This window comes from Balaenoptera physalus (genome assembly GCF_965194825.1).
Source record: "Balaenoptera physalus genome assembly, chromosome: 10".
NCBI lineage: Eukaryota > Metazoa > Chordata > Mammalia > Artiodactyla > Balaenopteridae > Balaenoptera > Balaenoptera physalus.
This window is the reverse complement of record NC_138889.1, coordinates 70,528,067-70,550,969: the sequence shown is the minus strand read 5'-3', so window position 1 is coordinate 70,550,969 and position 22,903 is coordinate 70,528,067. Positions and strand designations below refer to the sequence as shown.

Sequence of the window (22,903 nt, the reverse complement as noted above, 5' to 3'; positions counted from 1 at the left end):
AAAGAGTAGTTATTATCTTTACCCTCATTTTATCCTCAAGGGGCTAAGACCAAAGTTAAGTCACTTGTCCCAGGTCACCGAGCTAGGAAATGGAATTGCCCATTCAAATGGAGACAGTCTACACCAGAGTACATGCATTTGAACACAACGCATTTTGTCTCTCACTGTGAGATTTATGTATCTGTCTAGACTGTAAGTTTGTTGGTTTCCCCAACTCTAAAACCTGGATAATTATTATTAATGCCTATTTCTCAGGCTTTGAGGAAGCATGAACAGAGCTTAGAAATTAGATGTAGACGTAGATGGTAAAACACTAATAAGCAATTATGATTACACCCTTGACTGTTGCACCAGGCTCCTGAGAGTAATTCATCCTTCCAATCCATCCTTTTTGCCACCACGTTAGTGTTCTAGAGCACAGATGAAATAATATTATTTGGTGGCATTAGTTTATATGCTAAGGATACAACAGAGAGCAAGACAGATATGTCCCCTGTATATATGAGTATAGAGTCATGGGAAAGATAGATATTAAGTGTGTGGTTGCAAATATGATGAGTATTTTGACAGAGGGCATATATAACGATAATAACAAGTGCTGCAACTTTTTTTGGATCTTTTATTTATTTGTTTTTATTGAAATATAGTTGATGTACAATATTATATTAGTTTCAAGTGTACTACTTAGTGATTCGACATTTATATACATTACAAATTGATCACCACAATAAGTCTAGTAAGTATTTGACACCATATGAAGTTATTACATTATTGACTCTATTCCCTATGCTGTAAATTACATCCCCATGACTTATTTAATTTATAACTGGAATTTTGTACCTTTTAATCCCCTTCACCTATTTTGCCCACCCTTCTACACCCTCTCGACTTTGGTGATCCACTAGTTTATTCTTGGTATCTATGAGTCTATTTCTGTTTTGTTTTGTTTGTCTATTTGTTTTTTAGCTTCCACATATAAGTGAAATTATATGGTATATGTCTTCTTCTGTCTGACTTATTTCACTTAGCATAATACCTTCTAGGTCTGTCCATGTTGTTGCAAATGGCATGATTTCATTCTTTTTACGGCTGAGTAATATTCCATTGTGTATACATATACCACATCTTCTTTATTCATTCTTCCATCAATGGACATTTGTTTCCGTATCTTGACTATGGTAAATAATGCTTCAATAAACATAGGGGTGCATATATCTTTTCAAATTAGTGTTTTTGTTTTCTTCAGAACAACACCCAGAAGTGGAATTGCTGGATTGAATGGCAGTTCTATTTTTAATTTTTTGAGGAACATCCATAGTGTTTTCCATAGTGTTGCACAAATTTTCAATCCTACCAACAGTGCATGAGTGTTCCTTTTTCTCCACATCCTTGCCAACACTTGTTATTTGTTGTCTTTTTTTTTTTCTTTTTCTTTTCTTTTTTTTTTTTTTTGGTGGGGGTGGGGGGGCCATGCTGCACAGCTAGCAGGATCTTAGTTCCCCAACACCAGGTACTGAACCCGGGACCATGGCAGTGAAAGCGCCAAGTCCTAACCACTGGACTGCCAGGGAATTCCCTTGCTGTCTTTTTGATGATAGCCATTCTGACAGGTGTGAGGTGATATCTCATTGGGGTTTTGATTAGCATAATCCTGATGATTAGTGATGTTGAGCATCCTTTCATGTGTCTGTTGGCCATCTGTATGTCTTCCTTAGAAAAATGTCTATTCAGGTCCTCTGCCCATTTTTCTTTTCTTTTCTTTTCTTTTTTTTAACATCTTTATTGGAGTATAATTGTTTTACAATATTGTGTTAGTTTCTGCTGTATAACAAAGTGAATCAGCTGTATGTATACATATATCCCCATATCCCCTCCGTCTTGTGTCTCCCTCCCACCCTCCCTATCCCACCCCTTTAGGTGGTCACAAAGCACCGACTCTACCCATTTTTCAATCGAGTTGTTTGGGTTTTCTGGTATTAAGTTGTGTGAGTTCTTTATATATTTTGGATATTAACCTTTTATCATATATATTATTTGCAAATATCTTCTCCCATTCAGTAGGTTGCCTTTTTGTTTTGTTGATAGTTTCCTTCTCTGTGTAAAAGCCCTTTAGTTTGATGTAGTCTCATTTGTTTATTTTTGCTTGTTTCCCTTGCTTAAGGAGACAGATCCAAAAAAATATTGCTAAGACCAATGTCAAAGAGCATACTGCCTATGTTTTCTTCTAGGAGTTTTATGGTTTCCTGTCTTACATTTAAGTCTTTAATCCATTTTGAGTTATCTTTGTATATGATGTAAGAAAGTGTCCCAGTTTCATTCTTTTGCAAATGTTTGTCTAGTTTTCCCAACACCACTTATCGAAGAGACTGTCTTTTCCTGTGCTGTAGATTCTTGGCTCCTTTCTCTTGAGTTAATTGACCATAGATGTGTGGGTTTCTTTCTGGGTTCTCTATTCCGTTCCATTGATCCACGTGTCTGTTTTTGTACCAGAACCATACTGTTTTGAATATTATATCTTTGTAGTATAGTTTAAAATCAAAGCGCATAATACCTCCAGCTTTGTTTCTCTTTCTTAAGATTACTTTAGCTGATGAGGATCTACTTTGTGTCAGGTACTGTTCCAGGCCATGAGAAATCACTATTTTCATGAAGCTTATGTTCTAATAGGAGATACAGACAAATAAAAATGTTAGGTAGGGACTTCCCTCGTGGTCCAGTGGTTAAGACTCCATGCTTCCACTGCAGGAGGCATAGGTTCGATCTCTGGTCGGGGAACTAAGATCCTGCATGCCATGTGGTATGGCCAAAAAAGAAAAAAAAAAGGTAGGTAGTGGTAAGTGCTATGAAGAAAAATCAATCAGGATAAGGGGGGATAAAGCAGTCTGGGGGTTGTATTGGTTAGGATTAAGTCCAAGTGCACTGAATAGGCAAAATAAATAAGGACAGTTTAATATAAGGTTTTTTGTTTCTCTGCAATGATGAAATCCAGAGGTATGCAGTCCAGGGCCTTTAGAATAGTTTCACGGTCATCAGCCTTCTGCTTTCCTCTCTGTCATTTTCCATGTGTCTTACCTGTTCAGGATTGCCTCATGGTTCAAGGTGGCTGCAAGGGCTTCAGCCATCATATCTGAAGTCCAGCAATGAAGAGGGAAAAAGGAAGTGAGGACAAATAAGGGGCACCTCTCAGTTAAGTCAGCCCCCTTGAAGGGAATTTGCCAGAAATCTCACCCAACTTCTTCCTTCCTATTTTAATAGTCACCCCTAAATGTAAGGGAGATTAGGAATTGCAAGTCATCAGCTGTGTGCAATGCTATCCAGAATATAATCAGGGTTTATTCATAAGAAAGAAGGAAAAAGTGGTATTGGATAGATAACTCCACCAGGGCTTACCAAAGGCTTTCCAGAAGAATGGAGGCTTAGGCTGACAGCTGAAAGATGAGTAGGAGGGGCCAGGCCAAGAGGGAAAGAGCACTGCTACAGATACAAGAACAGCAGCTCTGATGCTCCCATAGGGCTGGAACCAAGTTGATCTTTGTTCTGTGCTTAGAATCTTAAGGAACCTTGAGCACCTTGTTCTGTGCTCACCTTAAGAAATATTTACTGACTAAATACCAGCCTCTGATTGGCTACTTATGCTACCCAATGGGTAGTCTCTACCCCAGGAGGAATACCCCCTCTCCCAAAGAAACTCTCTCAGTTATTTCCATTCTACTTACAGCAAATGACTCTTGGTAAAAAATCATCTTGTATCCAGATGCAGACAGGACGGTGCTCACAGATGCCAAGAAATCAAGATATAATAAAACATGTATTGCAGTAAAATCTGACATTAAATTCCAAATGAATCAGGAACACTGCTTAACAGGCCAATGCATCTCACATATTAAGTATCCTTTGTTGTTTATAGCTACAGAAGCTGCTGAGGTTGGGAGTAAGGTAAGGAAATGAGAAGAAACCTGCCCAGCCTTTCCTGTTGATGAAATTCCAGGGGAGTCTGGTTCTCAGGTTTGGTGATTAGTGAGCCAAGTCTGGGAGATCTGACACTGAGCCAGTCTCTACTCTGCTGGCAGACCTGGAAAGCTTGGATGGGGTGGCTCAGAGGAGGGACCAGAAGACTGTGTGCCTTGCTTAGAGCCTCGCACATGGTAGATGTTCAATAAATATTGGCTACCTGAATGGCTGAGGCATTTGAGAAAGAGTTTGTAGAAGTATGACATTTGAACTAAGTTATAGGGGTTCCTGCAAGGGTGGGAGGAGGGACAGACATTTGAGATGGGAAAGACAGTGTGTGCAAAGGGAGAAAGGCGTGAACAGGTAACCTCACGTGGTAGAGTGAGGCTAGGGGAGGGTGGAAGTGGGAGATGAGGCTATTAAGATGTATTATGCAGGACAGTGCTAAGATGTTTATAGACTTTCTCCAGTGGGTAATAGGGAAGTTTTGATGAATGCGAGCACGTGAGGGCCATAATCAGAGTCATGGGCTCATTCACCCCTCTCTGCCACAGTCACTATTCCAATGCGAACCTTCCATATAGTCACAATATTGCTTCCATTCATTTACTTCTCTCTGTTCCTTCACATCCAGACCTCTTCCTCTCTTCATCCCAAATTCTTGATAGCATCATAGGGGCCTTCATCATCCATGTGGATGTATCTCCCAACACCTGTGGCCTCCCAGCTTTGATGACCTTCAACTTCAGCCATTCTCTTTAGCCATCCACTTCCAGAGCCATATCATAGACCTTCCCCATCTTGAGAATCTCAAAGCCCAGTTGTTCCCTTCCTCTGTCATCCATCGAGCAGGCAGAAGAATCCAATCATGTCATTCCCCTGCTTGAAGCTTTTCAGTGATTCTCAGGGCATTACAAATAAAAATCCAAACTCCTTCCTGTGGCCTTCTGGACCCTACATGTTCTGGCCCCTGCCTACTTCTCCAGTCTCATCTTGGACCACTCTCCCCCTCACCTTGCATTCTTCCTTGGCCCTTCATCCTTTTACAACTACAGTCGTATCTCCACCCTCATCACACTAGACTTCTCAAACGAATTCTTATTACTTGCTGTCCCTACCTTTCCACTTCCCATTCACACCTCAAGGCACTAAATGTGGCTTCAGCTCCCCCCAATCTTCTGACACTCCTCTCTCCAAGGCTATGGTTATAAATTGCCAAATAAAATGGGTGCAGGTAGCCACCCTTGTCTTGAAACTCACTCCCCCTAAACATGATTTCCACGATGTTACTTTTTCCTTCTTCTCCTACTTCTCTGTTTTTTCTTAGTCTTTGTGAATTCCTCTTCCTCTATCTACTATCTAAATCTCTGTCTTATCCAGAGCTCTATCTTCAGTACCTTATATTCCCACTCTACACTCTTCGTTGAGCATCTGAATCCCTGTCCATGGCTTCCCTGTCCCCTCATCCAGGCACCCAGGCATCTGGGTGCCTGGTACCCACAGAAACCTCAACACAATATATTCCAAACTGAGTTCACCATGTCCCACTCCCACCTCTTGCCAAGGCCCAGTCCACACCATTTAAGAAAAGCACCCACCCATATCTTCCCATTTGCCCAAACCTGAAAGCTGGAAATCATTCCAGGTTGTTCCTTCTCCCTCATCCTCTACCAATGATTAATCACCACATGTGAGTGAGGCTAGCTTCTAAATGTCTCAGATCCTTACTTAACCCCATCTCCTAGTTCGGGCCCTCCTCATCTCTCTTCCAAACTTTTGGACCACCTGATTACCATGTTCCCTATCTTTGTTTTTTATCTCTTGTCCTCATTAGATCATGTCTTATTCAATTCCTTATCCTCTGGGTCTGCTAATAATGGCTGGCACAGAGTGTGTACTTGTAGTAGCGTTTGTGACTACATGAATGAACACATGAATATGTGCATAAAAGAAGGAACAAATTGGGCAAGGCACCTGGCATTGCCTAGTTCAAAATAATATGCCTACAAAGTCAAAATTCACAAATCACTTGCACAATAACTTTGTGAGGTGCTTATTATTACTCCTAACCTCTCTAGTTCAATAATTTAACCTAAACGATAGAATTAATGTCATAGAATTTGTAAGTGGAAAAGCCTGGATTTTAACCTATGGCTCCAAATCTTAAACTTTTCACCAAGTCTTAGAGTTTTTCTCAGCAGCTGCATTATTTTTAGGTCCTACCAACAATCTGGGATTAGCCAAATTATCTATTCTACTTTGCAGCATTGTTTTTAAACAACACATTTTTACCCTCAGAAAATGAAATGTATTCATTTCCTTAAAGTACAAAGGTTTGTCTTCATTGTTGCTGCTCCAAAGAATGTGTGATCATGTGCAACCTCAGGCAGACATTTCAGTCCTGGTGTGTATGTTCAAAAAATGGCCCTAGGTACCAAAGGCTCAGACTTGTATGCTGCTCTGTGGCTTGAAACTCCCTCTTCCTTGGTGATTTTGGCAGCCAGTCCCCTCCTAGAAAGGCTGACATAGATAAAACATCACCCAAATAGAGTTTGGTTTCCTGCACCATCCTCCCTCAAACCTCCTCCACCTCTCGTATTCCCTACCTCTGGGAATAGCCACCCATTTCCCAGACCAGAAACTTGGTCATCATCCCTGAGTCCTCCATCTGCACATCCAGCCAGTCTGTTCTACCTCCTCAGTGTTCCATGAGTCTGTTATCTCTTCATTCCAATGACTACTGCCTTCATTCAGGTCTCCACCTGAACCTTAGCTGCATTAGGAATCAACCTCCCAACACATCTCTCCACTTTTTGGTTTTGCACACACAAGCCAACATCCACACTCTAGCCCAGTTCATGATTCAAGCAGACAAATCTGCTCAGGTCAGGTTTCTGCCTTTGAACCTCTAATGTCTTCTCTTTTGTCTCAAGATTAAGTCTAAAGTCTTCATCATGGCACACAAGACCCGTCACGGTCAAGCCCCTACCCACCTCGCCAGCCTACTCTCACCCCACTTTCCACCTCTCAGCTCTGGGTTTGTACTATCTTCTTATGCACTTTGCATTTACTGGTCCCTCCCTCCCCCACTTCAACTTGGTCAACTCCAACCAGTCCTTCAAATCTTGGCTTGGGCGTCATCTACTCCCAGTGTCTCTGGCTTCCACAATCTGGGTTAGATGCCTCCTTCATTTTCCCGTGGGAGCCAGAGCACTACCCACACCGTACTGTGATTGTCTACTCGTTTGTCTATACTTTACCCCCACACCCCTTACACAGTGAGCTCTGTGAGGGCCAGGAGTCTTCATCTCTTTGCCTCTAGTTCCTGAGCCAGTGGAGGCTCATGAGTTTGTTGAGTCAATGAATCCTTACCCTCACCTCTCCCAACTCCCCCTTCCCTGCCACCATAGTGGTGGAGACACCATTAAAACAGTCAGCATATGTCAGTGTTATAAGAACCTTAATGGAGTTATGTATAAGGTGCCCTGGGAGCAAGGAGAAGGGAGCCACGGCAGCTTCAGATGTCTCAAAGAACAGTATGGCAGAAATATGCCTGGGATGTTAACTTTTTGAAAAACAGCAAATGGAAAGAGCACCCCAATTTACAACCCTGAAGATCAGCTTAAGAATAATTCATAACTCTAGGCCAGTGGTTCCCATTCCCTTTCCATATGAGGACCCCTTCCAATATCAAAAAGTTTAGATATCTCTGTGTAATAGTAGCTGACGCTGAAAATCCTAAAACTCCTCTAACTTCAGTAAGGATTTTATGAATCTGATTGGATTCATCACAATGCCATCTACAAAGATTCACAGATTAGTCGTACATGAATGCGAAAGACAGTTATTATGCCCACAGACTGCCTGCTGTGGGTATGGGCTTGTGGACCCCCTGTAAACACTCCACAGGGCCCCTGGCAGCCAGGGGTTTAGACTCACTGATGCTACCATAGCCCTTCATGCCTCTCAGCTACCCTTTCCCCCTGGATCTGGACCGACTCAGGAAACTCACTGATGTAGAAGACAGACATGGTTGGAAAATGAGTAACTGGTAATACCTTCATAACGAAGTAATTCTATTCAGGCATTAAGAGATTAGTTCAAAACTTTAAGAATCTGTATTTTAACACAGAATGAGCAGATTAAATACTTTCCTTTAAGCAACCGATCAAAGAACCACTCTACTGTAAAGTCTACTTTGCTGCCATGTGGTGAGATGAGAAGACCATCTGTCCCAGAGACCATGGATCACTTTGTTATCCCTCAAGGCATGCAGGTTGGTTGGTTCAGGGTCATGCTGAACCTACTCCAGTGATTCAAGAGCAACCTTCACTCTCATGGTTTTAGGTTCTATTTTCAGCAGCTATGTTCAACCAGGATATAAGAAAACAATCTCCCATGGTACTTTGCTCATACTTTAATTATGACAATTTACTCTTTTTTTTTGTACTTACGTAAGTTATATGTACTTATTTAAAAAGTCAAATGAGGGAAAAAAAATAAAAAATAATAAATAAATAAATAAATAAATAAATAAGTCAAATGAGGGACTTCCCTGGTGGCGCAATGGTTGAAAATCCGCCTGCCAATGCAGGGAACACAGGTTCGAGCCCTGGTCCGGGAAGACCCCACATGCTGCGGAGGAACTAAGCCCGTGCGCCACAACTACTTAGCCTGCGCTCTAGAGCCTGCGAGCCACAACTACTGAAGCCCGCACGCCTAGAACCCGTGCTCCGCAACAAGAGGAGCCACCGCAATGAGAAGCCCACGCCCCGCAACGCAGAGTAGCCCCCACTCACCGCAACTTGAGAAAGCCCGCACGCAGCAACGAAGACCCAACGCAGCCAAAAATAAATAATAAATTAAATTTAAAAAAAGATAGAAAAGTCAAATGATACCAAGTTTATAAAATAAAAAATAGCAGTTTCTATATCACTCCCTGATCCCATTTCCCAAAGATAACCATAGGTAATAGTATAACAAAGTCTTTTGTTCTGTTTTGTTTATTAAAAAGAAAAAAAAATACATATTGTTCTACAACCTGATTTTTCCTTCTCTCTTGCAATTTTTTTACTTTCTATTATTAAAATCTTCAAACCAATACAAAAACACAGAGAACAGTATAAGGTATCCCCATGTACTTATCACCCAGCTTCAACAAATGTCAACAATTGGCCAATTTTGTTCTATTTATCTTTCCTGCACATCCAATTTTTTTCCCTGAAATATTCCAGCAAATCTTAGACATTATATTATTTCACCATAGTATTTTATTTTGTATTTCTAACAGGTAAAATTTTTTAAAAACAATCATTTTGTCATTATCATATCTAAAAATAACAACCACCTTTTAATAAATAGTCTGTTTCTATTTTTCCTGATTGTCCCTAAAATCTGTTTTTTAACTTTTGGTTTGTTCTAATTACTATCCAAATAAAGTCCATAACTTGTTGACACATCTCTTTTAATCCATAATAGTTATAATAGTTATATCTCCACTCCCTCTTTTAGGCTAGTTATACATGGGTTTTTGTCCTATAGAATTGCCCAGTCTGGATTTGGCTATTACATACTCAGAATATCATTCCACATGTTCTTCTCTTCTCCCTGTTTCCTATACCCTCCTCAGTAGAACTAGACTCTTGATTAGATTCAGACTCTTATTTGGGGTGGAATATTTGGTAGACGGAGCCGATAGCTTTCTATTTTATCATACCAGGAGGTACATCCATGGCTGTTAGTGTTGTCAGCTGATCCATCCACTCTGAAGTTTCTGATTAACTTGACACCTGCTCATTTTAATATCATCAATGATCACTATCTAGATGCATTAACTCATTAGGGGTTGCATAAGGGTAATTTTCTAATTCTATCATTTCTTCTGCATTTGCTAGCTGAAATTTTTTTGTAAAGAAAACTTTCCCTCATTAACTGTTTGATGACTTAGAAACTCAGTGTGTACAAGAAAGACAGAATAAATGTTCTCTTTATTACCAATTTCCAGAATAACAACTTGGTATCCTAGCCACCTCATATTAATCAAAGGTGATTAATAGGTTAATTTTTTTGTAATATCATTGTGAACCCCTAGATTTTTATGCTTTTGGCGTGTTTCAGTCCATTGCAGTTGTTATTCTCATTGAAATTCATATTTTCCTGTCTTTAACCATTGAAGCCCCTTCAGGTTGCCCCTGAGTTTATATAAAATCACAAAGTCTTTTACAGTTTCCTTGTTTTCTAGAACATAGGCTGTAGCAAGCCTATCTTATCTATTTCTTGTCATGAATTTGGAATCAGCCATTACTTCAAGGAGCCTTTGTCTTTTTAATAGAAAATGGTATTTAGATATCATGGTATAGGTGCTAGTGGGCAGTAATTGATTCCAGACCTTTTCTGTGGACAAAGCTAAGAAATGTATAATTTTTAGAGCTATAAAAAAAATAACGACTTTATACTATTTCTATTTCCTTGCTTTTTTTATTTGGCAATATAATACAGATTTTTTTTTCATGTCAGCAATGCAGATCTAATTATTTTAGTAGCTGTGTAATGTAATTATATGACTATAACATAGTTTATATAACCAATTTTCTCTTTAGAAAAAATATTAATCCAAAGGGCTTAATAAATGTAAAATCCCAATACCAGTGTCTTAGAGAGCATTTTTAATGATTTAATGCTACCTATCTTACTGATCCCTGATTTTGCATGCTTAACCCCTAGGCCTGGTATATAGCAGGAACTCCATTTTTGTGTGTTGACTTGGACCGAGCAAGCCAAGGCCCACAGAAGAAGATGTAAAAAAGAAAAAGTCTAGACTAAGGCCTCTGTAATAACGCCAAAGGACCTTTGGGAAAGCTCTATGCCTCTGGTCCAAAGAGGATGACAGACCCATGAAGTAGGCCTAAACCCAACCCACAGATTAAACCCAAGTTCAGTGGATCCTAGCCTGGATCAACTAACCCCCAGCTGAATGAGAATGAATGATTATTATTTTAAGCCACACTGAATTTGGTAGTGATTTGTTATACTTTATTATTATCATATTCTTGGACAGAATGACTTGACATGATAAAGATATCAATTCTGCTCAAGATAATGTATATATTTAATATGATCCCAATGAAATATACTGAGAAAGGTTATTATTAACTACATAAGATTTTCTATAACTAAAATTGTAGATGATATCAAAATGAAAAGGGAGAGAGACCAGAGAAGTGGGAGTAGTGTTTTAAGGTTCTTATCTTGTTTGGGGGCAAACACAGCATTTGTAAGTTTATATATTGGTCAGAAAAATAAGCAAAAGTATGGTTCTTAGTAAGTTTGGAAAAACAGAAGAGCAAAATTAAATGTATAACTTTGAAATCAGTCAAAGAAAATTCTATCCTTTCAATGAAAAAAGAAAAGAGAAAATGAAAACACTTGTAAGTGACTTAAGTGGGAATGGCAGAGAAAGGACATCCAAAAAGCCACTTGTCAATAAAAGTAACAAGAATACTGGCAAAAAGTTGTCAAAGAACTAAATGTAAGAGCTAAAACTATAAAACTCTTAGAAGAAAACATAGAGAAAATGCTTCAGGATGTTGGATTTGTAAGGATTTCTTAGATATAACACCAAAAGCAAAGACCACAAAAGAAAAAATAGGTAAGTTGGACTTCATAAAAATTTCTTATGCATCAAAGACACCATCAACAAAGGCAATAAATGGAATGAGAGAAAATATTTACAAATCATACATCTGATAAGGGATTGATATTCAGAATACATGAAGAACTCCTACAACTCAACAGGAACAACAACAACAAAAAGAATCTAATTCAAAGTGGACAAAGGACTTGAAAAGACATTTCTCCAAAGAAGATAACAGAGGTTACCAGGGGCTGAGGAGAGGAGACAATAGAAAGTTATTATTTAATGAATACAAGGTTTCTGTTTGGGATGACAGACAAGTTCTGGAAACGGATAGTGGTGATGGTGGCACAACATTGTAAATGTACTTAATGCCACTGAATTGTACACTTACAAAGACTTAAAATGGTAAATTTTACGTTATCCATATTTTCGCACAATAAAAAATTAAAAGAAAACAAGGACAATGTATTTCCTAGCTCTTTCCATGAAAAATTTCTAAAAGTAATCACCAACCCAGTAGCAATTAGCGCTCCTAGTATCCAGACTGTGGTTTCTAATATGGTACTGGCACAAAAGCAGAAATATAGATCAATGGAACAGGATAGAAAGCCCAGAAACAAACCCACGCAACCACGGTCAATTAATCTATAACAAAGGAGGCAAAACTACACAATGGAGGAAAGACAGTCCCTTCAATAAATCGTGCTGGGAAAACTGGACAGCTACATGTAAAAAAATGAAATCAGAACATTCTTTAACATCATACACAAAAATAAACTCAAAATGGATTAAAGATCTAAATGTAAGACCAGATACTATGAAACCCTTAGAGGAAAGCATACGCAGAACACTCTTTGACCTAAGTTGCAGCAGTATCTTTTCAGAGCCGTCTCCTAGAGTAATGGAAATAAGAACAAAAATAAACAAATGGGACCTAATCAAACTCAAAAGCTTTTGCACAGCAAAGAAAACCATAAACAAAACGAAAAGACAACCCACAGAATGGGAAAAAAATATTTGCAAACGATGCAACCAACAAGGGATTAGTCTCCAAAATTTATAAACAACCCATGTGGCTCAATATCAAAAAAAACAAACAACCCAATCAGAAAAATGGGCAGAAGACCTAAAAATAAACATTTCTCCAAAGAAGACATACAGATGGCACAGAGGCACATGAACAGATGCTCAACATCGCTAATTATTAGAGAAACATAAATCAAAACTACAATGAGATATCACCTCACACCAATAAGAATGACCATAATCAAAAAATCTATAAACAGTAAATGTTGGAGAGGGTGTGGAGAAAAGGGAACCCTCCTACACTGTTGGTAGGAATGTAAATTGGTGCAGACACTATGGAGAACAGTATGGAGGTTCCTTAAGAAACTAAAAATAGAGCTACCATATAATCCAGTAATCCTACTCCTGGGCATATATCTGGAAAAAAACATGGTTCAAAAGGATACATGCACCCCAATGTTCATTGCAGCGCTGTTTACAATAGCCAAGACATGGAAGCAACCTAAATGTCCCTTGACAGAGGAATGGATAAAGAAGATGTGGTACATATATACAATAGAGTACTGTATTACTCAGCCATTAAAAAGAATGAAATAATGCCATTTGCAGCAACATGGATGGACCTGGAGATTATCATAATAAGTGAAGTAAGTCAGACAGAGAAAGAGAAATATCATATGCTATCACTTATACACGGACTCTCAAAAAAATGATACAAATGAACTTATTTACAAAACAGAGACAGACTCAACAGACTTAGAGAACGAACCTATCTTACCAAGCGGGATGGGTGGGGGGGCACGGATAGACTGGGAGTTTGGGGTTGATGTGTACACACTGCTATATTTAAAATAGATAACCAACAAGGACCTACTGTATAGCAGAGGGAACTCTGCTTAATACTCTGTAATAACTTAAATGGTAAAAGAATTTGAAAAAGAATAGATACATGTATATATATAAATAAATCACTTTGCTGTACACCTGAAACTAACACAACATTGTTAATCAACTATGCTCCAATACAAAATTTTAAAAAATTTTTAATTAAAAAAATATTTCCCATTAAAAGGAATCAGTGATGGTTGATTTCAGGTCTGGGCCAGAAAATGTACAGTATGAGCCTGGAACATCTTGACACACCAGAGAGCAAAGCTATCAAAGACTGTGAAAAATGTGTGAAAAGGATTCAGGAACTAACCTGAAGAAGCTCCCGCTCAGCCAAAGATAGGACCAAAACTATAATGGATTGAAACACATTAAATATTTTAAGTTCAAAATTCCATAATGATTCCCAAAAAGATGAGCAAAGAAGAAAAAACTCATTAGTCAACTTTGGAGAATGCTAGGGAACAACCACATTATTTTGAACACTAGCAAATAAAAAGAAAATGTAGGAATGTTGCTTTTACCCTATATTTCAGGATAATCAGGATTTAAACTGTTCTTCAGGGTGACATTTGATATAAGGAAGAATCTTTCTATAGAAGTATTCCAGTTAATGAATGACAAAGGAATGAGAGAGGGAGAGGAGAAAAGAAGGGAGAGAAGGGGGACTTCCCTGGTGGGGCAGTGGTTAAGAATCCGCCTGCCAATGCAGGGAACACGAGTCCGAGTCCTGGTCCGGGAAGATGCCACATGCCGCGGAGCACATAAGTCCGTGCGCCACAAATACTGAGCCTGTGCTCTGGAGCCCGTGTGCCACAACTACTGAAGGGAAGTGGATGTGGGATTGCGGGGGGAGGGAAACATGAAGTAAAATAAAATAAGATAGAAGAGAGACCTTGCACAAACTGAGGATGGCAATGTGACCTTAATGAAGAAACAGGATCCAGTCAATTCTGTGGTTTTTAAGGTGGGAAAGGATGACCTCGAAGAGGGGTCTTGAGCTGGATAACCAACAACCTTATAAATCCTGCTAAGAAATGTGGATTTTAACCTGAAAGCTATAGAGAATCCTGGAGATATCTGAAGCAGGAAAAACTTGCATGGGGCTGGATGAGAGGGGCAGAGGCTGGGAGAGTGGTCCTTCAAAGCAATCCATGCTAGGTCTCCACATGTGTAGTGGAGTCAGTGTGGACACAGAAATGCCCTAAATCAGGTGTGCATGCCCAACTCCATGGCACAGGGATCTCTGGAAGCCCCAACACTGCCTCCCTTTAACCTTCTCTGATCCTCATGTACCAGAGGCTCAACCAGGAACAAGGCCTGGTTAAAAGTGCTGGGGACAGCTCCAGCACAGTCATGGTTGGTACCACCTTCCAGATGCGACTGTGAATAGGGCACAGCTGTCTGTTCTGATGGACGAGGATTCCAGGTTGTTGACTATACACCTGTGTCCTTGGGGCATTCAGTCAAAACCTCCATGCTGATACAGAGGGTATTAATTTTTTGTGAGAATTTTTTTTCATTGGCAAAGTCTTCACCTCTCTCAGACAGATGCCCAGATATTTACATAGGAATTTCTCCTCCTTTGCTTTTTCCTAAATCCTCACCTGGTAGATATATTTACCAGCCCTATGGTTCTGAAAAATCATTCCACCTCTCTGGTGGAAATACTTGGACAATACTTGATAGTCTCTGAGCACCACCCTCTCCAATGCCAACACTCTGAGGCCTGTAAGCAATCCTTTTCTGAGTGTGCAGAGCACTTCTTGGGTACAATGTGCCTGGTGTGATGTAGCAAAATGGGTACAGGTTTTAGGCAGGCTTAGTTTAGTATCTTACATCTGGTACTTATCAAATGGGTGGCCTTATCTTCTCTATCTATAAAAACTGGAGGTTAAAAAGGTCTATCTCACAAGATGAATGTAGGGAAAATGCATGTGAAAATACTTAGCCTGAGGAGCGGGCATTTGGAAAGTACTCAAGAAAAGATAGTTCCTCCTCATCCTCCTTCATTTCTGTTTAGGAGAACACGTTTCACAAACACCTTCACACTGAAAATCTCACAAACTGTCATGATCAAATTTTCCCTTTTTAAGAATTTAAGGGTGAACACAGGTATAGTATCATATGTAGAAAGGAATGCCTAGAATAATCTAAACTGTTAATTAGAGGCTGTAAATAAACAAGTGGGCTTATGTACTTACTTTATTTTGATTTAATTTTTGATAGGGGTGGGTAGGGAGAAGCACAAAATCAAATATGTTTTATGATATCACCTTCTAAGGATAACCTTTTCTACTAGACTCAGGTGAAAAAAGATAACGAATATTTTCTTTTTATTAATCTGATTCTATTCGTTAATCCCCTTAATCTCACTCATGTAGAGGTTTTGGCCCTTCTGCTCAGATGGATCATTGTTCAGCTCTGATATGAGACAAGATTGCTATTAATAAGCAGAGTTCAGGGAAGATAAAGAAGTGGGAGGAAGAGAAAGCACCATGTCCTCTTAACACTTGGTCGGATGACTTGCCCTTCAGGTTGTAAGGATATTTTAAGTCAGTGGTTGCCAGTCCTGGATTCCTGGGGCCCCAATGAATTAATTAATTTTGTTTAAAATACTTTCTTAACAAAATATAATATCAAATGAAAGTCAAGGTGTGGTGAAATAGGCACTGTTATGCATGGCAGATTGTAATTAGACCAAATCTTTTGTAAAGCAATTTGGCAATTCAGTATCAAGCCTTTAAATGTTGTACTCTTTGACCTGGGAATTCTTTCTGGGAACTTATTGTTGGGGAGGAGTGTCTAATTAGGGAAACAGATATGTACACAAAGAAGCTTATCACAGTGTTTTATAATAGTAAAAAAAAATATTGGGAACAACCTAATAACATGAGAATAGTTATATGCACTATAGTGCATCCAACGGATGGATGGAACCGTTTACAAGGAATATGTCAAAACCTGAACCTAAAAGCATATAGGCTTCTCATTAAAATTATATAGATTTTTTTAAAAAGCAGCAAAATATGAAAACTTCACAATTCAAAAGGTCTGGAAGGAAATATATCAAATTTTGATAGTGATAAGCTTTTGGTGATGAGATTTTGATTGACTTTTCTTTCTTCTTCCTTATGTTATTTTCAGGACCATCATAAAGACTACAGAATATAACTTTTCTAATTAGCAAATCATCATCATCATCGTCATCATCATCATCATCAATCATGTTTTATAAGGAAGTAAACAGAGATGACAGATATAATCTTTTTGGTTTGGGAGATGGCTGAGAATGGGATCATTAAGATCAAAGACACAATAAATTCTATCAGTTCCAAAAAAGGATGGGCCTGGTTGGTAAGGAGCCTACTCCGTCTCATACTCTCCTCCACAAGCTTGCTGGTTTCTCCTCAGGGTTTCTGTTAGGCTTGGAGAACAGGAAAGGAGGTAGTTTTCCCAGGCACACTGAAATCCTGGTGCTGGTGCATTCACTGTTATGCATTCCTTCTCATTCTTAGTGCCATGATGATTATTTTTAAAGTGAATGAAATTTTAAGAATATCTAGGATTTGTTAGGCACTTTCTATGCACAGGCACTGTTTTGGTACTTTTTATCTCCATATTTCACCTTCCTCAGGCTTGCAAAAGTTCTTAGTAAAAGGAACTATTGTGTCCTTTCCTTCCCCCCCGTCACCCACCCCGTTCTCCTTTCTCCTACCCACACAGAAAGTGCCTTTGGGGGATATAATTGATTTGGATAAAAGAAAAAATGGGCAGACTGGACCACTCTTTGTTATGAACAAAACCTCCTTCACTGCCTGAAGAGTTGACTGGAAAAGCATGTTCAGGTGGCCAGGACTGGAAGGTTCTAGAAAGAGGGCATCAGAAAATCCCATGGGCTTTCTCCCTGTGATGTGGCTTATTTGCTTTACAGGCTTCAGGCATATTTGCTGACGTCAGCAGCCCGTCAAAGTTTAAAATAATAATAGTGAAAAGGAAAACGGCCCCTTTCTGCCAGGCAGTCCTATTCTGCCAACTTTTGTGTTTTCTTTTGAGTTAATAAACGTCCAAGAACCACCTCCCCTACCACCCTTGGTGCGGGGGGAGGGAAGCACAATAATTTTAAAACCACCAGGTCAGCCTATTGCCAGCATAAACCATTCAGACAAGTAGCGTTTGTCACACTCTAATGAGGATTTTACCTCTGCCTCCAAAAGAAAGCTATCATTAGGCTTTGTGTTTATGGATTCAAATGATTGTCTTGGGACAGTGGGTTTCCTTTGGTCCCTTCCTCATTTTAATCATGCTCCAGACCAAACGCATAAATGTTTTCTGCATCAGACGAAACGAAAAAACCATAATTATGCCAGCTAATGTCTTTGGAAAACATCAGTTAAAAAAACGTCCTTTTAATTCCCATTTTACTCGAAAATCTGAAAATATCTACACATGTTGTAATAGCATGGCGGTGGTGGAGGGTGGGTGTCTAAAAAGGAGAGAGCTCAAAGGGTCTGAGGAGGTCTGGTGGGCAGGCCCCTCTTGGCAACAAGCAGACGGAGAATCTCTCCAAGGAAAGAAATTTCTCTATAAAGCAAGACCTCTTAAGTTATCTTCCCATGTAGTGTTGAAACTGGAGCCGGCCCCCGCACAGTTAGGTTGATACCAGGCTGGCACCGCACACACACCCTATTGTTAATACCTCCTCAGGACAGATTAGATCCCACATTCCTCAGAAGTTCTGAGCTCTGGAAGGAACACTGCCAGCAGGCTCCTTCCACGGGGCAACAACTAGCTACAACTGATAAGTTTTCATTGAAATAACTGGAACAATTACACTGAGTTCCCACAGGGCTCTGTCACTAGCTATTAAGAGAGAAGCACTGCACTTGCATGCTGTGGTGTCTGCAAAGGTGTGAGCCAGACAAGAGTAATTCAAGTCGAATCTTTAGCTCAATTTTATATGCTTTTATATGCTTTTATGGCTACGTACCGTTGTTAACCAAATTCTTCACCTAAGGTGTACTATTAGATTGTTTTATGTTTTCTTTTCAGGTCTTATCTAGTAAACCTTGATATTTACACTATCTCAATTTAGGTTTGGACAAGTAACTAATTAATCTCTGACCAAAGATACTGAAGTTAGACTTGGGTTTGTTTGGTAAAATCTGTTGAGGTCATGGTTGGTTTTACATGTAGCTTAGTTAAAAAGCTGAATACTAACAAAGATCTTTGCTTTCAAGGCTTACCTTTCAACCAGAGTGCTCATTAAACAGCAAATGTAGCTGTACTTGAATTCTGCAACTTCCCTTTTATTTTTTCTGAAATAAGTGTCTGAAGGGAATGAAGTGGCAATAAGAATAAAAGGACAACACACATACCTTTGCAGGAGCAAATCTCAAAGGGCCTAGATTAAATTTTAACCAGGGGTTATGTCTACCACGATTCTGTATCTCCAAGGGTTAGGTTTGGCTTTTATAATAATAAAAGGTGATTTTGGAAAAAGGACCCCATTTTAACATATACTGTATTTGCTAGGAGGAGATAGAGTTAGTCTTTGAAAGAAAATAAAAGGCAAAGAGTTTAGCAGATGGGTAATTCCCAAATCTGCATAAATGTAAACAGCCAGAATTTTGGTGCCTATGGGTTTTATCAAAGGTGTGACTAAGGCTGAGACCAACACCAGTGCGTCCTCTTTGGCTAGTTTTAACACGTTCACAGTCACAATTAACATTCAAGGAATTTCCTTTTCATCCAAGTGTTTCTTTAAAAAGCACTTTATACCACAAACTAAAGTTCTAGCTGCCATCAGTCCTTCCCATACAAAAGATTGGTGAAATCTCCATAATACTCTTTTTTTTTTTTTTTTTTTGAAAATGGGCTCGGCCCACGTCAATTTCCTGGAGCATTTGTTTTCCAACATAAGGGGGTTCTCACCTCCTCCCTCCTTTCTTCCCCTGAAAGAGCTTGTAATGGAGACCTGGCTTCCTCGTCTGGTATCATCCTCCACATTCACTCCAAGGCCAGAGAAGCGCCGCTGCCGAGCAGGCGTCCCCTGCCCTCCCCCGCCCAGTCAGAGCGCTGCTGCCCGGCAGAAGGTCCGGGCCCACTCCCCGCCTGGTTTCAAGTCCCTGAGCCGGTCAAGCCGGTGCTTTCTACAAAGAAGGGAGAATCGGCCGTCTCCCTCTCCCGCTCTGCTCCTCCTACACAAGGGATTCGCACACAGGCACCGAGTCCGAGTCCTGGCTGTGCATAGAGCTCAGCCCGGTGTCCGAGTCCTCGTCGTTACCAGGACAGCTCTTGGCCAGTCCGCGGGCCTGGTCCACCCACACCTCGGCGCAGGCCTGAGGCCGGGGTTCCTGCGAGGGACCGCTCGAGACCGGAGTCCCATCGGGAGCTACCGTCAGCTCCAACGAGTGCAAAGTCTGGAGCAGGCCCTGTAGCTCGCGCTCCTTGCTGTCCCACTGCTGTTGGCTGTAATCTAAGTCCGACTTGACGGCCTCAAGGTCCGTGTTGAGCCGGAGCCCGATGTAGAGGCTGGTGCTGAGCTGCGTCCTAACCCGCTCCCGCTCCAGCAGCAGCTCACCGTCGAGGCCGCCATCAGCCTCCGGGGGCTCCTCCCGCGCTGCGAGCTCCTCCTGGCGCCTCCGCATCCACCTCTGGTTCAGTTCCTCCTGGATTTCGGCTGAGAGGCGCTCGAGCAACTCCTCCTGTTGGGCCCGCTGCTCCTGCAACCTCAGCAGGTCGTCGCAGCGCCGGGCCAGCTCCTCCAGCTCGACCGCCTGAGCCTCGCCGTCCACGGCCGGCGTCGCCGCCGCCGCCGCCGGCTCCTCTCCCGGGCTGCGCCCGTCGAGCTCGATGCCTGCGCCCACCAAGTAGGTGTCCTGCACGTAGTTCACTCCGTGCCGCCGCATGCGGTCCAGATGCACCTTGGCCTCGTAGCGATCAATCTCTCGGTCCAGCTCCCGGAGCCGCTGCACCTGCTGACGGATGGTGTGGTCCTGGGAGAGCACCAGATGCACCAGCGTCTCCATGCGCTCAACCGACGCGCTCTCGGCGGCCCGCGGCGACGACGAGCAGGACGAGGCTGTGGACGACGAAGTGGACGAGCAAGGCGACGACGGCTGCTGCTGGCGCCGCCGGTTGAGCTTGGCCAGCTTGCGGAAGGCCTTTCGCACCACCCGTCGCTGCTTCTCTTGGGTCAGGGCCAGGCTGGGCCGCGCCGGGACGCCCCGGGCGGAGCAGGTGCGCTCGCGACTGAGCACAACGCGCGCCTCGGCACTGCGGGGTCCCGCGTTGGGCAGCGACGCCTCGCTACGCACCAGCACGAAGCGTACGTTCTCTCGCTCGTCGCCCCAGGCGTCCCAGAGTCGCAAGATGCGCGTCTTGTTGGGCAGGATGCGCTCAAAGCCCCGCCACTTCTCCACAATGCAATAGCACTGCGGGGGCCCGCACAACATGCCCTGGGGCAGCGCCTCGTCGTCGTCGTCCTCGTCGTCCTCGTCCAGGGGTTCCGGCAGCTCTCCTGGGCCTGGCGGGTCGCCAGCTATGCCCCGCCGCCGGCCTCGCCTCTGCCGGCGTCGCCGCTGGCAGCCATCCTCCAAGAGCACCCGCACTACGTCCGAGCAAGTGGTGCGACGGGAGAGACCGGACACCAGTTTCTCCTCCTGGCAGATCCACACCGATATCGTCTTCTCCGGAGGATCCATGGCTCAACCGGGACGCAGGTGGCGGGTGGGGCCGAGTCCCACTGGGGCGGCAGGGGCAGCGGGCAGCCCGGCAGCTCTTGAATAGGGATTGGAGCTCGGGACCCTCGTCCCCGTCGGCACCGGCCCTTCTCCCAGCTGCGCACAGAAGGCAAGCTGCGGCGGTGCTCGGCCTGGACGGCACGCTCCCGGAGCAGCATGCGCGGGCTCGGGCTCCCACCGCTCTGGCTCTGCCTAAGGTTCCCGGGGCCTCCGGGTTTTGCTCCTCCCCACTTGGCTCCTCCCCCTCCCGCCCCCAGCGCCGGAGCTGCGGCCGGAACGCGGGAGGCGCGGAGCCCAGGCCCGCCCCTCTCCCGCGCTGCCCGCTTGGGGACTCTACTGCGCGTCGGTTCGAGAGAGGGACTCGGGGACCTCCCTGCCGCAGGGCCTGGAGCCCGTGCCTAGGCGCGGGTCAGCTCTGCTTCTCTTCGGCCCACTGGCTTCTCTCCTTGCGCCTAGAGCTAGCTGGACTTTCTCACCTTTCCCGGCGCCCCAGAGACGTTTCCTGGTCCTTCAAAGCAGCACGGTCTGAGAAGTGCCGCGGCGCAGAGAAACCGAGACACTCCGCGCCACCGGAGACTCCAACCGCATTGCCTGACCTCCAGATGGGAGCTGTAAAAGCCTGCTATAATGCGGAAGGCCTTCAGTCTTCCTTGTCTGGAGGCAATATTTGCATATTGAAGGAGAACAGGACGGGGCAGTGTGCTCCGGGAACAAGTGTAGATATAGTAAGGTCTAGACTTGAAGGGGACGTTCAGAGGCTGCTCCCGGTGCCCGGCACCGTCATGTCTGTGGCTCCCCACGTCGCCTTGGCTTCGCATACCCTTCTTGGTAGGGGGACTCCTGATTCTAGTGTGAGTTCCGGGCGCAAGCTCTTTTCCACATCCCACCTTCATAAAGAGAAACCTAGTCATTACCGCGACAGTTTCTGGCATTACCCAGTATCTAGATGTGGTCAAAAGGAGATAAGGGCCAACTTTCACAGTTCAAGAAATCCAAGACCAAAATGCAAATAAACCTTTTTCATCCTCAGACGCTGATGAGGATGGTCCATTGTGTGCAAGGCTTGCTCCCAGCTTGTCCTTGGGAGCACAGGCCTGATAAGCTCACGCCTTTGCTTCAAGACCTTGGATGGCTCTTCACTGCCTCCTGAATAAAGTACTTTTATTCATTCATTCACGCACTTGATAAATATTTGCGTACCCACTGTGCTCCAGGTATTCAACACAGGTGCTAAACGTCTTCTGTGCTCTGATAAAGGAGAGCACAAGGTGCCAGAGGAATGCTGGAGTAGCGTCCTACCCAGCCTGGAAGAGTCGAGGAAGGCCCCCCCGGGGAAGTGTCATCTTAGGCAAGACTGAAAGCATCATTTGAGTCAGCCAAAAGAAAAACAGAGGGGAGGAGGCAGGCAGCATGCCAGGCAGAAGGAACCACATGTGCAAAGTCAAGGAATCAAAAGGGCATGACAGTTACCGGGGCTACAAGAAGTTTAAGTGAGAGGAGTGTCTAAGAATGAGGTTGGATGGGTGAGCAGGAGCCAGATCTGGAAGGGGCTTTAATTCCATGTGCCGGTATTTGGACCTATCCTAAGGGCAATGAGAAGCCATGGAGTGTGGATTCTGAGGTCAGACTGCCTGAGTAAAAATCCAGCCCTGTCACC

General features: G+C 42.8%; 1 protein-coding gene and 1 long non-coding RNA gene across 2 annotated transcripts in view; one reads left to right on the top strand and one right to left on the bottom strand.

Moving 5' to 3' along the window:
* The window catches only part of LOC309667525, a 616,044-nt gene that overhangs the window by 51,921 nt on the left and 541,220 nt on the right, over nt 1-22,903 (top strand). The gene's annotated exons all lie outside the window — the stretch shown is intronic.
* On the bottom strand, nt 1,744-21,484 carry RASSF10 (Ras association domain family member 10). Its single transcript, XM_082476047.1, has one exon. The coding sequence runs from the start codon at nt 21,205-21,207 to the stop codon at nt 19,702-19,704; it is 1,506 nt and encodes a 501-aa protein (XP_082332173.1). The 5' UTR covers nt 21,208-21,484; the 3' UTR covers nt 1,744-19,701.